The 15,921-nt window shown below is 36.1% G+C and overlaps 1 protein-coding gene across 1 annotated transcript; it reads left to right on the forward strand.

Annotated features, from left to right (window-relative positions):
- The first annotated feature begins 1,917 nt into the window (after positions 1–1,917).
- On the forward strand, positions 1,918–15,324 carry LOC113642753 (immunoglobulin-like and fibronectin type III domain-containing protein 1). The gene is made up of 22 exons (XM_047814108.1): positions 1,918–1,966; positions 2,066–2,188; positions 2,298–2,437; positions 2,526–2,625; positions 2,724–2,769; positions 2,995–3,208; positions 3,358–3,471; positions 3,580–3,742; positions 3,850–4,122; positions 4,852–5,592; positions 5,766–5,890; positions 5,996–6,137; positions 6,583–6,876; positions 6,969–7,265; positions 10,301–10,480; positions 10,805–10,933; positions 11,007–11,315; positions 11,544–11,629; positions 11,727–11,919; positions 13,230–13,526; positions 13,648–13,974; positions 15,302–15,324. The coding sequence occupies exons 1-22, from the start codon at positions 1,918–1,920 to the stop codon at positions 15,322–15,324; spliced, it is 4,365 nt and encodes a 1,454-aa protein (XP_047670064.1).
- The last annotated feature ends 597 nt before the right edge of the window (positions 15,325–15,921 follow it).

The raw sequence follows: 15,921 nt of genomic DNA on the forward strand, positions 1-15,921 counted from the left end.
ATTATATCGATTGCACATTAAACATTAATGTGACAGGGTGAATGTCAAGGTTAGGTGATGTGCAAACGTAATCATGTGCAAATTCGGCTTAACCATGACAGACTTAGTGCATGCAAAGAGCCGTGCAATGGACCGGAATCCAAATATAAGAAACAAGGGGTGAGTCAGGCACGCATTGAGGATTCTGACATCGTAAAATCTGAGGAGCCCTGGTGCTACTAGTAGAAACTCATAATCTCAGAACTCATGCACATCCTGGACTTATTCATAAATCACTCACACTCTTTTCGATTTAAATGCTACATCTGTGGATATCAAGGACAAGAACTATCTTTTGTTTATAACTGGCTGACTCATTAGATGAATGCACCTTACTAGGAAAGAGTTTGACCATTTGCATTTGGTTATAAATGAACTGCTGTGAAAGTACTGATTTTACAGCTTCAGTCAGTACACGAACATTTTAGATAGTCTCTATTTATCTTTACAGGTTATAAGGATCGATGAGTAAGGTGAGAATGTACATAATGAAGATAACTCCCTATAGTCATATCGGGTTAGCTTTGAGGTTAAATCAACGCTGGTAGCTTTGCTGTGTGCTTGACCTTCACACTATTCCAAAAAAAAGTTTATTAGCCTAGACAAGAAAAATCTCCTATGCAGGAGTGCATGTACTTCATTGAGTGCTATCTGACTGACCGGTTTATGTGGTATGTGACCTATCTATTGCCAGACCAGGCAGGGCCATTTGACAGCTTCCCAAGTGCTTGTATGGTATTCTGCTACCACAGGAATTCAAGGATTTAATGGTTGTTTTAAATTACCACCTTACTAAGTAGTAAAACTGATCCAAAGATCATTGCATCATCTAAGACACACATGCGGTTCTCACTGTGTCCTTTTACATGAGAAAGCTATTTCCAGCTGATTCTAAATCATTTGACAAGCTTTTAAACCAGAGACTTACACAACAGTAATTTATTTATTTAGACGTCACGCTATGATCAGTACAATATGAAACGGGTCCCTGAACGAAAGCTAAATGCTCTTGAAAGAACAGCATCTTATCAGCCAGTGAGGTGGTGTACTAGAATCTTAAGGCCTTATCACATCATCTTTCACTCTTCTCACTGAATCACACCATCTAATAGAGACCTGAGCATGTGAAAAGTTTACTCAAAATATGTCAGTAACACTTTCCTGCTGTGGACATGCTATGAGGTTGCAGTGAAGTGTAAATGACACCTCTCCCAACTTGATCTCCTGTGCTGTGAATTATATCCCAGCCAGATGGAGTTTCCCACAGAATTTTGACAGGAGCCGTATTTGCCACACTTGAAACTCACTGCTTCAGGGGACAAACAAAACACTGTAAACGTTAACTAAATTTTGTTCCCCACTAGACATAGTTCCGAAGAGACAAACTTAGTCAAAGTATGTTTTACAAACTGTAGTTAAAACATATACTGTAGGGCTCTATTTTTATGTCATTAACACTTTATGTGGGTTGAACAGTGCAAAAAGATACATAGCAAAGATTAAAACATTTTCTCTAAACCCTGTTTGTTGATGATCAATATTTATGTTACCCCATTATTATTATTATTATTATTATTATTATTAGTAGTAGTAGTAGTAGTAGTAGTAGTAGTAGTAGTAGTAGTAGTAGTAGTGTTATTATTTATTTATTTATTTATTTATTTATTTATTTATTTATTTATTTATATACTTTTTTTTATTGTAACAACAAACAAAAACGATTCTGGTATGGATACTGAAGGAAAATAATGCCATTGGATTTTATTCTCCTGCACAATAGAGTGTTTTTTTTATTGTTTATTTGTTCTTTTTTTTAAAGATTGTGTTTCTAAAAACTATTTTCTAATAGTTCGAGTCATCTGAGCCCTGCATGATAAGATGAAGTTCCCAAAGTCAAAGGACGAGGAGCCAACAGCTCCTGAGCAAAGTAGGACTAAATATATATAAATATCTATCATTAAATCTATAGGTAATGTTGCAGAGTTTAGACAATTTACACTTACATAATGTTATTTTTCCTTTGTAGTAGTCATCAGGAAGAGATCCAAAGTTCCTGGTGTGATGATCACTCAGACTGTCAAGGAAGTTCCTCAAGGTAAAAGCCACCCAGACTTCACACGCAAACCCATCGCCCTGACTATTCAAGAAGGTAAAAGTAGATTAACGTAACTTCTTGATTTAAATGATAAAAGATCGGTAATCTTGAGACTGCAGCTTTGCAAAACATTACTCACATTGTTAATCCTTTTTCAAATAAGGAAAGATTGCTGTTTTTAAAGCAATCGTCACAGGGACTCCAACTCCATCAGTAAGATGGTCTCGAAATAATGATGACATTTCTGACACAGAAAAATACATCGTTGTGTATGAGCCAGTCACAGGAGAACACCAGCTACAGGTACCGTATTTGTCTATTTAACAGTATTGTGATATGTTTATGGTTGAAAACATAAATCATTGTTTATGTTTATGAATACTGTACTTAGATGCCTAATGTAGCTGTAGACCAGGCAGGCACCTACAAATGTTTGGCTGAAAATGAGTTTGGTCGTGCTATTGTTACTGCAACATTGAATATAATTGAAGGTATGTACATTTCAAGAACTGGACTCACCTGTGTAAAATCTAAGCTGAAAACCATGATGTATCTAATGAAACAATTGGTTACATTTTTTCTCTTACAGTTGGATTCAAAAAGAGCAAGGAATTGCAAGAATCACGAACGGGTCTGTCTTCTTAATGTCATGCATTTTATCTTTTTTTAAATTAAAAGTAAAAAGGTATCAAATAAATCATGCCTCCTGTTATTTTCTAGCTCAACGTGAACAAACAACTGATTTCAAAAAGAGCTTAAGAACTCGGTATGATATTTCAAATATTATGTGAACAAATTTCATTGTTCCTCTTTCAAGATTTTGGATCCTGTCTGACATTTTTCTGTTGATAATACACTAGTCACATTTGTTGTGCCCTTTGTTCATACAGCGCTAATCGCCCAAAAGAGGAGCGACAAGATGGAGAGGTTGATGAAAGGTTCTGGGAGCTACTGTTGAGTGCTGATAAGAAAGACTACGAGCGTATTTGTGCTGAATATGGAGTGACTGATTTCCGGTGGATGTTGAAGAAATTAAATGAAAAGAAAAGAGAAATAGAAGAACAGCAGGCACAGGTAAAAATGTCAGGCATCTCATTTAAAAGTGCTCCATTTATATTTGCCTTGAGAATAAAGAACAAAATTAATGAAAATTAATGATCTCTGCTAAATTTTATGAAACATTATGTATTCTTAGAAACATGAAATTGTCTTTCTTCCCACAGTACATTGAATACCTGAGCAACTTGAGACATATTGACATCAAAACCCCTGGGTGTGCACAGTTTGAATTTGAAATGGATCTCAGGGATCCCAATGCCAAAATCTTACTCTATAAAGTAAGACGCTACTAAGTTTTTTTTATATTTTAATCACACACTTAGATATATATAGACACAAATCAAGCACAGGCATTTGTTAAATATTCTGCATTGTTGGTGTTACAGGATGGAGAACTGGTTGAATTCAGTGCTGACACAAGTGAGAAGCACAGTCTGCGTCGAATTGGCAGACGGTTCATTTTCAGTGTCAGTGGTCTGTCTCCAGATGATGCCGGACTCTACCAAGTAGATGTTGAAGGAGTTAATATCTTTTCTACAGATTTTAAACGTAAGAATAATTTTTAAAAAATCCCAATCAAAATATTTTTTTTATACACTAATGCACATGTTTAATTGGAACTATTCATTGTTCTAACCTGCTCTATGTGCTTACAGTTCCAAATGTGGACTTCTTGGTAAAGATTAAAGAGGTTACAGCAATTGAAAGAGAGGATGCAGTCTTTGAGTGTGTTCTGTCTGCACCAGTCCCAAAGATCACATGGATGGGAAAGAGTGTTGCATTGACTCAAGGCCAGAAATATGACATTACTGTGTCTGAAGATATGCTGATCCATAGATTGTTGGTGAAAGATTGTATGCTGGTGGATAAGGGCATATATGCCGCTGTGGTTGGAATCAAATCGTGCAATGCCTGGCTGATAGTGGAAGGTAGGTGCATATTTGACCAACAGTTATTAGCAGCTTAAACTATTTTGTGCATAAATGAGTTCAGTTCTTACCATGTTATGTTTCATAAACTGGACATCATGAACTGGCATGAAATAATGCAAAATATTGAAGAGAAGGAGGGAAATGAAATTATGTACACATTTGTGTAAATTGTGTGATTACATAAGCCACCAGAGGTCAGATAATTACTTGATTGGAGTCAACCTATGTGCAAGTAAAGTGTCACATGATCTCAATATACATACATCTGATCCTGAATGAGTTTGTTAGAGATCATATCTAAACAAACAACAGTATGAAACTATGGACCTATCAAATCAACCAAATTCCAATTCAGATTATTTCAGTTTCAAGATATAATACGAATGCTTCGATATACTTCATAATAAGGCGAATACTTCATAATAAGGATGAAATTAAGTTAAGCTGAAAGGTACACATCTTTATCAGTATACTATTTGGGATATTAGTACAATTTAATCTATAATATGATTATATTTTCACTGTGGTTATAGTTTTTAACCTGAATGATTATGGTAGTTTAAAATTAATCTGTTTAACAATCAATAACCAATAGTATTCATTCATTCATTCATTCATTCATTTTTCATTTAGAATTTAGTCAATTTATGTTTTCTGTTTGTTTGGATTTTTTAAATCCCTTTATAACATATTTACATGTCTGCATATGTCTGTCATTTGGAACAGCTGACAATGACTCAGACAAGCGTGAAAAAAAAGTAGCACGCAAAACAACCCAGGCCGGAGGTAGTGGAACTGACTTGGAAAAGACTGCAACTGAGCAGCAAGCCAAGTTACAGAAGGAGAGAGAGGAGAGAAAAGCAATGCTCAAACAGTGTCAGGTCGACCAGGCTGCACAGGCCCAAGAAAATGACGCTGAGCCTCCTGTTGTGCTTCCAGTCGAGCCTCTTCTTAACCCTGTAGCACAACCTGCAGCTGAGCAAATCCCACAAACTTCCCAGAATTACAAAGTCGAAGCTAAAACCAAGCCTAAAGCTCAGCTCAACTCTGTCTCTAAAGGCAAGGTAGAAGAGCCAAAGGAGGAAGCAACAGAAGAGCCAAAGGAAAAAGTAAGAGAAGAGCCAATGGAGGAAGTGACAGAAGAGCCAAAGGAAAAAGTAAAAGAAGAGCCAATGGAGGAAGTGACAGAAGAGCCAAAGGAGGCAGTGAGAGAAGAGCCAATGGAGAAAGCGACAGAAGAGCCAAAGGAGGCAGTGAGAGAAGAGCCAAAGGTGCAAAAAGGGGAGTTAATAGAAGAGCAAAAGGAGTTAGAAGTAAAGAAAGAACCTCAAAAAGCAGTGAGTAAGCATAAAGAATGTGGACAAGTCATGGAATGTGAACAGCATGAAGAGCGAGTCAGTGAAGAGCAAGAGGAGGAGAAGAATAAGAGAGTCAGGTCAGGGCCATTGATCCCTGATACTGTAATTGGTATGTCATCTGCATAGCATCAGCATGTATATGTAGTAAATAATGTAAATAAGCTACCAGATGTGTAAATAATAAAGATGCACAAATCCAAAATAGTTAAAATGTATTTTCTTATTGTTATTCACAAGGAAAATGTAATATAACAAGTTACAGACAATTAATCTCTTATCCAGACCCAGGGGTTTACTTCACTAGTGGGCTGCAAGATGTCAAAGCTATTGTAGGCCATTCAGCTGAGATGGTGTGCAAGTTAAGCAACACAGACTATGATGGAGTGTGGTATAAGGATGGAAAGGAGGTAGGTATCCCCTCATACTTAGCTTATGAAGGTCATGAGCAAGTGATGAAGTAAGTTGTTGGAAAGAATCATTTTGGTCCAAAAGTCACTATAGTATCTGTGCAGATAAAATCTACAGATGACCTGATGACTATCAGAGATGGAGCATTGCACAAACTGGTGATTAAAAATTGTACAGAGAATGACAGTGGAAAGTATCGCTTTGAGGCAGATGGACGTAAAACAGAGGCTCTGCTCATTGTAGAAGGTAATTTAATGTATTAATTGATTCAGCTTAAAGTATTTTAAGCTGTTAATGTTTGTATGTTTTAGACAACAATTCATAATAGAAATGTTTACTTGTTCAAAACAATTTACACTCACCTTCCATAGGAATAGGAACAGCAGTATAGTTGCTTACCTATGCATATTACCATTAATTGATAATAACATCAAAATAGTTTATCATGTGGAAACAGCATAATGTATGAAATCATGAAGTTACAGGTCATGAATATAAGGATGGGGAAAAGTGTGATCTTTGTGACTTTAACCTTGGCAAGTTTGGGCTGGTTTGAACATTTTAGAAACTGCTGATCTCTTTGTATTTTCACACAAACAGTATCAGGATTATTGGATAATTTAAAAATGAGCAAGTGTACAGGGGATCCTATTAAAGTGGACAATGAATGTATATCCTATGTGTAATCCAGACCCACCTAGGATGAATCAAGATGATCTGACTAAGTTCTCACAACCTGTGATCATCAAGGTCGACCAAAATGCCACATTCAAACTGAGCTTTGTGGGCCAAGAGCCAATAAAAGTGCAGTGGTACCATGATGGTGAGGAGCTACTGGAAGATTTTAATATAAAGATTGAAAAATCCTTCAGCCATAGTCGCCTACTTCTTACTAAGTGCCAGCGCAAAGACACAGGAGAGATCAAGCTCAAGCTGAAGAATGAATTTGGGACTACTGAAGCTTTCTCCAAGCTCATTGTCTTAGGTCAGTGGTGTTTAGAGTTCGTGTGTGTTTATTGTTTGTTGTGTAAGTACTTTTCACAAATTCATAATATCATTCATTTTTTTCAAATATAGATAAACCTAGCAATCCACTGGGTCCTGTAGAGTTAATTGAAGCCTCATCATCATGTGTGGAGTTCAAGTGGAGACCTCCCAAAGATGATGGAGGTTCGCCTGTGATTTACTACAATCTTGAAAGGCAACAGATTGGGCGGAACACTTGGAAGAAAATTGGAAATACTGCTCCGGTGCCCCACTATAAAGACACCGATGTAGACCATGGCAGGAAGTACTGCTACCGTATAAGGGCATTAACTGCAGAAGGCACCAGTGATGTGTATGAGACGGATGACATACAGGCTGGCACTAAAGGTGAAACTGCTGGATGACTGCATTTGGTGTAACCCATTTGGTGAACTTTCGAAGTCTTGATAAGTTAAAACAGTTGTAAGAGAACCGGAAAATCACAGCACAGTAAGACAGTTTTAGAAAGGATTATAGGCATTATAACAAGTTACAACAATTACTATATATTGTTGTTCATCTAAATTAAGATCTCAAAACAAAATGATCGGTGAAACTAAAACATGCACAAAATGGTGAATTTTAGACAAAACAAAATGCAAAAAAAAAGTTTGTGCAGGTGTTTATGTGTAAAGGAGACAATATTTCTACAATAATATATATAATAATTCAATAATCTATAATATTCTATAAATAAAGACAGAACTTTTCTGTTAGTAGATAAATTGCTAATGTTTTTCACAGGAAACATTCTGCAACGACGCTTAGATTTGTGGTCATAAGGCAGAATTTTCATCAGGGGCCTCTACTAAAACACCACACCAAAGAAAAAAACCTATTTGCAATATACATGGGCATTTTTAAAGTAAATGTCCTAAGCACAACCTTTTTCAATAAAGCAAAGCAGCAGTTTTTGTAGGATATTACATTATTGTGTGAAGCATTTTATTTCAGTCATTTTGATGGAGATGAGCTTCAGGCAGCAAGATTCGAAAACACAACACCCCCCACCCCAACTTCCCCCCACCCACACATACTGTATGCACACACACATTTTCATTGTATTGCCTGCAATATTCATTACATTTATGGAAACTTTGTTACAAGATCTCTTTAAATCTTCCTATTGCCAGTCATTCTAACTCCAGCTCCTTATCCTTCTGAACATTACTCACATTGATATTGCTTTAATGTATCTCGTTATTTTGTGTATGGTAGTGTTTATTTTGTACTGTCATGAATCAGACGCCAGTCAGTTTTCAGGTAGTGCTGCATTAATTGCTAAGGAAACTGTCCCAGTTTGCCAGCTGTTGTAATGTGAGTCTGTCCCATCACAAAGGTTTGAAAAGTTTTTTTTTCTTTTTCAGTGCTCACTATGCATTATGCATATGGTGAAAATGGCCATTTCCTGAGCATTATCTTGTTGTTCTTGGTGGATGATAGTATATGAGTGGTGCCTGTAACTCAGGAGTTGAGCATTAAAACTCAGCTTGTAGAAGAGTTTATTACCCAATTACTCTTCAGTTTGATTTATTAACAAGATAGGTGATTGGAAGTAGCTGACTGCCAAGGGTCTGTCTAAGAATTCTTTCCCTCTTTTACACTGGTGTTAGAACATTGATCCCAGGCTGTGTAAGACAGTGGCGTGGCAAGGGGACTTGAATCTTTATACTCTTGTCCTGGTCAATCTAGTGGCTACTGTCCCAGCCACTTATTTGGATTACATTTACTCTATACTCAAAGCCCACAGTCCAGTATGTTTCTGCTTCATTGCCCTCACTCACTACCTCTACCTCTGTTCCCTAAAGTACTACTTGTTCAGTCACTGCTCATAACTCAACTCCAACTGCTGGTCCTGATCTTGTCTCTGTGTTAATCTCAAGCAGTGTTTTTGCCTTCCTGTTCCAGACCCTACTCCTGGCTTATGCAGTGATTGTATGTGTTTTTAAACCTGACCAAATTGCAGCACTGATTCAAGTCCTTGGTCCTATCTCTATTCTGATCCTGATCTGATCCTAGTTCCATAATCTGTTTTTGTTCTGGTCTCAGGCACTCATTCGTTAATCCAATCGTAGTAAAATTTCTCCTGTTTACATCTATTCAATCATTTAAACCCTCAATTTAATAGAGATACTCAGTGTCCTGAGGGTTCAATATCCCTGCCTGTGGTTGTTCTTTGTGTTATGGAATCTATACGTTTCATCTCGGTTTGGATTTCACTTGCCCAAGTTTTAAACTTATCACTATTTATTTAACTTATACAGTAATACCTTGAGATACGAGTTTAATTCGTTCCGTGACCTTGCTGGCATCTCAAATTGCTCATATCTCAAAACAATTTTCCCAGTTTAAATGAATTGAAATCCCATTAATCCGTTCCAGCTCGCAAAATTCCACTCTAGTTGTTTTGTTTGTGTTTTGAATATGAAAAAAATGTACAGTACGTGTATTTAAAAATGACAAATATTGTATAAAAACATACAGTAATAAAAGAGAATGTTAAAAAAAAAGAAACTGGTTTTACTTTACGGAAGATGAACACGGAGGTTGAGGGAGGAGTAAACAGGCGTCGTCAAGCGTGCATCAGCTGTTAACCAGCTGTCCATCACGTGCACCAATCCGGTTACGACATCCATATTACCCGCCAATTTAAATTCCCGTTCATAGAGCCGCTCTAGCGCTTCGCTGCTGCCGCGATCTAAACTCCCTCCTCCAACCCCGACCCCACCATGCCGGAACTCGCGTTCCTTGTACCAGTTTACGTCATAAATCTCCACATATTTTTCTCTCTCTCTCTCCCTCTCTCTCTAAGTATTTAATTATTTATTTATCCATTCATTCATTTATTACTTTCCAAAAACGCGGAAGTGAGCATGTCTAATACTATGCATGATCAGTGGTTCTGTTATACGGGGGTCTATTCTATTTTCAGAGCACACTTTTTTTGTTGAGTACGGATGCTCGTATCTCAAAAATTTGCTCATATATCAAGACAAAAATTTGGTAGAATCACAGCTCGTATCTCAAAAAATTCGTATGTCAATACACTCGTATCTCGAGGCATCACTGTACCTTTTTTCTTTTACAGTATTAGTCCGATTTTGAGTAATTCTGTGTCTGTGTTTCTGTCTTCTTCACCAGTGCCAAATCAATCGAAACTGTCATGAATGGACTTTTCTGTTAATTATGTAAAACAATATGTAAAACAACTTTAATTCATATTCTGGTATTTTGATGTCTGCTAATCTGACCATACGGTGGATTATGGTCATGATCTTTCTATATAAAAACTATTACATCCAGTACATTAAACAGCCTCTAGTTTATAAACATTTGATATTTTTTGATATTTGAAATGCATTCTTTAAAAATCTGCCTTACAGCATATCCTGGTCCACCCTCCACACCAAAAGTTGTCAGTGCCTTTAAAGACTGCATAAACCTGTCATGGACCCCACCAACCAAAACAGGAGGAACTAACATTGTGGGCTACAACCTTGAGAAACGCAAAAAAGGCAGCAACCTGTGGAACCAAGTAAACCCTCTAGAGGAGCCAATCAAAGGTTAAAATGTATATGCAGTAAATATTCTTCATTTAATTTCCTTCAACATATCCTAGTGATGTATACTGAGAATGGGCCACTTTTGGGTTATTATTCATCCAAAATTAATTTTATAGCTAGATATATTTTGGAAATTCTACTTTACTTTTGGCCTTACTGTCTTTATGATCATTCATTAATCATTAATGTGCCTTTAACAGTTTTAGATGCTGGTCTAGTAGACAATCATGACATAATATTTTAATCATGGTAATAATAGAAAATTAAATTAAATTAAAATGTTTAACTACCCGATGAAAATTCACTTTTTGCTTTTGCCTCCAGCCAAACAGTATGGAGTAAAAGACGTTGTTGAAGGAACTGAGTATGAATTCCGCGTCATAGCCATCAACTTCTCTGGTGCAGGAGAACCAAGCTCTCCCTCTGACTTTGTGAAAGCCAGAGATCCTAAAAGTGAGTCATAAATAATTTCTTTCTTTCGGCTAAATGTTTATTCAGCTTAAATAATGATCAATGGTGTTTTCAGAGCCTCCTGGTAAAGTTATTGATCTGAAGGTGGCAGATTCCACATATTCTACCTTGTCTTTGACTTGGACTAAACCAAAAGAGCAAAAAAGTGTGCAAGATGAAGCTAAAGGATATTTCGTAGAATTAAGACCAGCTGAGAACACAGAATGGACTCGCTGTAACTCCCATGAACTTATCACAACTTCATACACAATTCATGGTCTTAAGTCCATGGCTATGTACTGGGTAAGAGTAGTGGCAACAAATGAAGGTGGAGATAGTGAGCCACAAAACCTGGACAACTACATCATTGCCATGCCCCCACCAGGTAAAACTGATTCATTAACTAATCCACCCATTAACTATATATATATATATATATATATATATATATATATATATATATATATATATATATATATATATATATATAAATATATATATATATATATATATATATATATATATATATATATCAAACTAGCTATAAATATAAATGACTTATTTGTGCATTATGTTAATGTTTTTGTTTAATCTTTTATAAATTCATTTCCAGTCAAACCAAAATTCACTGATCGAAAAATTAAGAGCTTTATGGTGGTGAGAACTGGACATTCTGTTCGGGTCAACATTCAGTTTGAGGTATAAGATATATATGAAAAGATAATAATGAAATGAATATGCTATATGATATATATGATGTTACAGTATATTGTTTGGGAAAATGTTGAATTGGCAGGGTTCTCCAATGCCCACAATAAACTGGCTCAAAGACGGAATGCCTCCATTTAAACATGTGACCATAAGCAACACAGAAGGTACATCTCAGCTTTTAATTCCATCTGCGGAGCGCTCTGATACTGGAGTTTACACCATTATAGTCAAGAACATGGTGGGCCAAGAGACCTTTAGTACTGAGATTAGGGTCACAGGTAAGTTACCATAATGAATATGCAATACATTGAGTTAACCAGTAAGGGTGGATAAAATGTCCATGATAAGAGCAGACTGAAAAATTTCAAAGCTTCTTGTATTTAATATATCCAGTAGAAGTAAAAGGTAAATGTCTGTAGAGTCCAACTCCAGGAGAGTAATTTGACTTGCTCTTTGGGTAATAGAAAAGTTGTTACTCTCTCCTCTATCAATTAGGCCAATCTTGGGCATCTGCGAGTAAATGTCGGCATCTTTCCTCCCACTCACTAGATACTGTATTCAATAGCACATTACAGCTACCAACTGGGCAGGGCGAACACTGGCATGTGACTTGGAAACAGCAGGTGCTAGCCTTCACTTCGTAGCAGCTTTGTGTAATAAAGGAGAGCTAGCTAATGAGTGGGAACTGGCAAATTACTGATTTAAGAAAAAATTGGGGGAAAAGAGAAAGTATAAAAAAGGTTTTTGCTGTGGTCAAAATTGGAGATGTAAAAATTATTTAAATAGCTCATTCAGGCAAGAGTCACACTGCGTGATGTTTGGTGGAAGAGCAGCTGCCAGAACAGTTAATAACATGCTTGACTAGTCTGCAGATTTTACTATAAATGAGGGTGGTTTAAAAATACTGGGATTTTTCAAGTCTTCCCCATGAAAATGCTAAGAAATGTCAATAAATATTAAATTGCAAACTGTGTGTTCATGTTAAACAGAACCAATTCTATTGTAAGTTATATTGCACATATTGGCTAATGGAAAGGAGGATTAGAGTGGATAATATCCATACATTAGAAATGTGTCTGCGCTACGGGAACCTTATGTACCATGCAAACACATTGCCAGTGCCCAGATTATTTGGGCTAGTTTCAAGTTTATGTGTGTGCTTTTGAGATATTGTTGGAAAGGGAATTTTGCTAAAACCTCTGGTTAATGATATAAGTCTTCTGTGTGCAACCTGATAGGAAACACCTGCTGTATCAAGCACAAGCTTTAACCCTCTCAAAACAAACTGCTAGACTGATGGCTGGATGACTGTACTGTATATTGTTGACACTCAGTATCAAAAACAACATAATTCAAGTGTGATCAAGTCTCAATTTAATTTTATTTGAGATTACGTTATTATTAATAATATACCTTAGCAAATAATTTTCTAAGAATCAAATCTAATCTGTTGATTAGGATTGCATTTCATTCAGAAATTTTCTATCAGAAAATGGAAACTTAATGATTCCATGGATGGAATCTGAATGGTTTTAGTCAGATTGAGGCTGTACAAAGAATGGTAGAAAAACCTGTGTCCATCACACAGATGACCCAAAGTCTCCTGGGCCAGTGGAGCTGGAGGAAAATGTTCCTGGCACATTAACAGTCTGTTGGAGCCCCTCTCCTGATGAGAAACGAGATGACCGTCTGCACTACATGGTGACCAAACGTGACTCAGTCAAGCAGACCTGGCACACAGTGGCTGACCGAGTGTTCAACAACAGCTTCACAGCTGTCAACATCATGCCAGGAAGAGAATATAACTTCCGAGTGTATGCCAAAAATGACATTGGGCTCTCTGAACCTTCTGAGTCCCCAACATGGGGGCGTGAGAGTAAGAAAGGTAATGCATTCTCTGTAACTAATAATCTCCATTTTTTTCTACATTAATCACTGCTAAAACAAGAAATTACATATTTAGAATAAAGATGTCATGTTAACATACATGTACTTGTTCACTGCAGAAAAGTTCACCCTCAGTATGCCTGAACTCAAGGCCTTTAACCTTGAGTCACCACCTACTTTTACAGTCCCAATGAAAACACATACTAGTCCAGAGAAGTATGAATGTCATATGAGTTGTGCTGTGAGAGGCAATCCCACCCCCTATGTGACCTGGTACCGCAACAACATCAGTATCAACACAAACACCAACTACTACATCACCAACACATGTGGTGTCTGTTCTTTAAAAATACTAAGAGTGGAGACTAAAGACGATGGAGAGTACAAAGCGATTGCAGAAAATTCTTTAGGTCGTGCTGAGTGCACCACTCAACTCAAAATCAGAGGTAAGTTATTTAAATACATAATGGAAAAAATCCACACTATACATTTTACCTGAATATATAATATATTTAGTTTTTTTTTCTCATACCCTAGAATGAAGAGATGCTACTTTGGAGATGTTCAGAGCTTTCTTAAATGTTTTATTAACTATAAACTTTCACTTAATTAACATCTTGCCAGTTTTATCTAATAGATGGCAAAATAAAAGAAAATACATAAATGTTCATGGTGATTTTTTGGTTTGTTTGTTTTTGTATACACAAAAATACACAAAAACCACAAAAAAACGAAATCCGAAAGAGTTAACATTAGCATATCATACTACAGTATATACATTACAGTGTCAGAAGTGTGTTTAGGCCATTTTAGATAAACATTGTTAAATAATTTTACATTGTTAACATATTTTCTGAATTTAGTGTTTAACATTTGCAGATCGGTTTTTAAAAGAAAAATTGTATAATTTAAAAGAAAAATTCTAATCAAAACATAGATAAAGTGAAATAAACAAAGGACTCAAATAAATGAACAAAGAATAAATATGCAGAGTGTAATTTAAACCGGTGGCATGGCTAGACCCTTATTGTTGCTGTAAATATGTAATTTTCCTGATAAATCATTGTAAAGATTAATTGATGGGGTAGATTATAGTAAATACATTTAAAAACAGGCTTTCCAAGTCATTGAATATGATCATTTACAAAATTTTAATTATTTAAAACATGAAGGCTGATTGTAAAGCCAGCTGAAGCGAAAATATCCTGTGCGTCCTCTTCAATCATACGCCTCGCCCCTCACTGTGCTCCTCCTCCCTTCACTTTTCACCATGGAAACCTCGACTGCAGACAGACAATAATTCATAATATGACATTGTAACTGAGGACTGAGGAGAAAGAACTACCAGGCTAACGCTTATCGCTGTGTAAATGAGCTGTATGTGAATTTGTATTAAGTTGAATGCGGATTTCCCTTTCTCTAGATAAAATTTTCTTGCCACATTTCTTTGATTGATAATGGTAGTTTATTAACTGCTAAAAAGTGCATATCTCACTGTGTTTTAGCTTTTTAAATTAATTTATTCATTTAGGGGGCTTATTAGCTAGTTTACATACATACATACATACATACATACATACATACATACATACATACATACATACATACATACATACGTGTTTTTGCAACACATCTCTTGACATTGGCTTAGCCTCTGGACCCCCTATAAATTCTGATGGACTTTTGTAAAATTCTTGGGGGCCTGTGCCCCAGTACAGAAGTGATCAAAATAGAAATGCTCCTGTTTATGACTATATGGTCTGTCTCTTAAAGGGTTGAAAACATTTATGACATAGGACATTGTGTTCAATACGTCAACCATGACCTGGGTTTATAGTCTTCTTTTAATAACTACTGATATTCTGCACAGAAACATGAGCTCGTGCTGATAATAAAACAGAAATGCAATGTTAATACAAGAAAATATTCAATGTGATGTTGCACAAATGTTTCAGCAGTCGTGAAAAATATGTCTAATAAGTATATAATAAAAAGTTAATTATTGTACTATATAGCTGACAAATGTGTATTTAGGCTTTTCAAACGTAGCTTATTATGGCTACAATTCACAGAATATTTACTTTGAAAGTTTCTTTGTGAATTATGTATTAGGTTTACATAGTTAAATTATTTTCTGAATTCGGTGCCTTTCATTTGCATTTTGGTTTGAGATGAATAAATCTCAGTTTAAACACAGATTAAAGTCAAATAAACATGGGACATTCTTCTTACATAATATCAACATACAGTGTGTAATGATGTAGTCTGACTATGACCCATACGGCATGTCTCTTAAAAGGTTGAGAACACATTTGGACATGTACTCATTATATCAGCCATGCTCACAGTTTACAGTCTTCCATTAATAACAACTAAAATTCTGCAAGGGAACA

Source organism: Tachysurus fulvidraco, chromosome 5 (genome assembly GCF_022655615.1).
Source record: "Tachysurus fulvidraco isolate hzauxx_2018 chromosome 5, HZAU_PFXX_2.0, whole genome shotgun sequence".
NCBI lineage: Eukaryota > Metazoa > Chordata > Actinopteri > Siluriformes > Bagridae > Tachysurus > Tachysurus fulvidraco.

Bases quoted from the DNA above. Each gene is read 5' to 3' on its own strand.
- LOC113642753 (XM_047814108.1), top strand. From the start codon at position 1,918: ATGAAGTTCCCAAAGTCAAAGGACGAGGAGCCAACAGCTCCTGAGCAA. The intron at 2,626-2,723 runs GTATGTACATTT...TTTCTCTTACAG, and splicing joins AACATTGAATATAATTGAAG to TTGGATTCAAAAAGAGCAAG. The intron at 5,593-5,765 runs GTATGTCATCTG...TCTCTTATCCAG, and splicing joins GATCCCTGATACTGTAATTG to ACCCAGGGGTTTACTTCACT.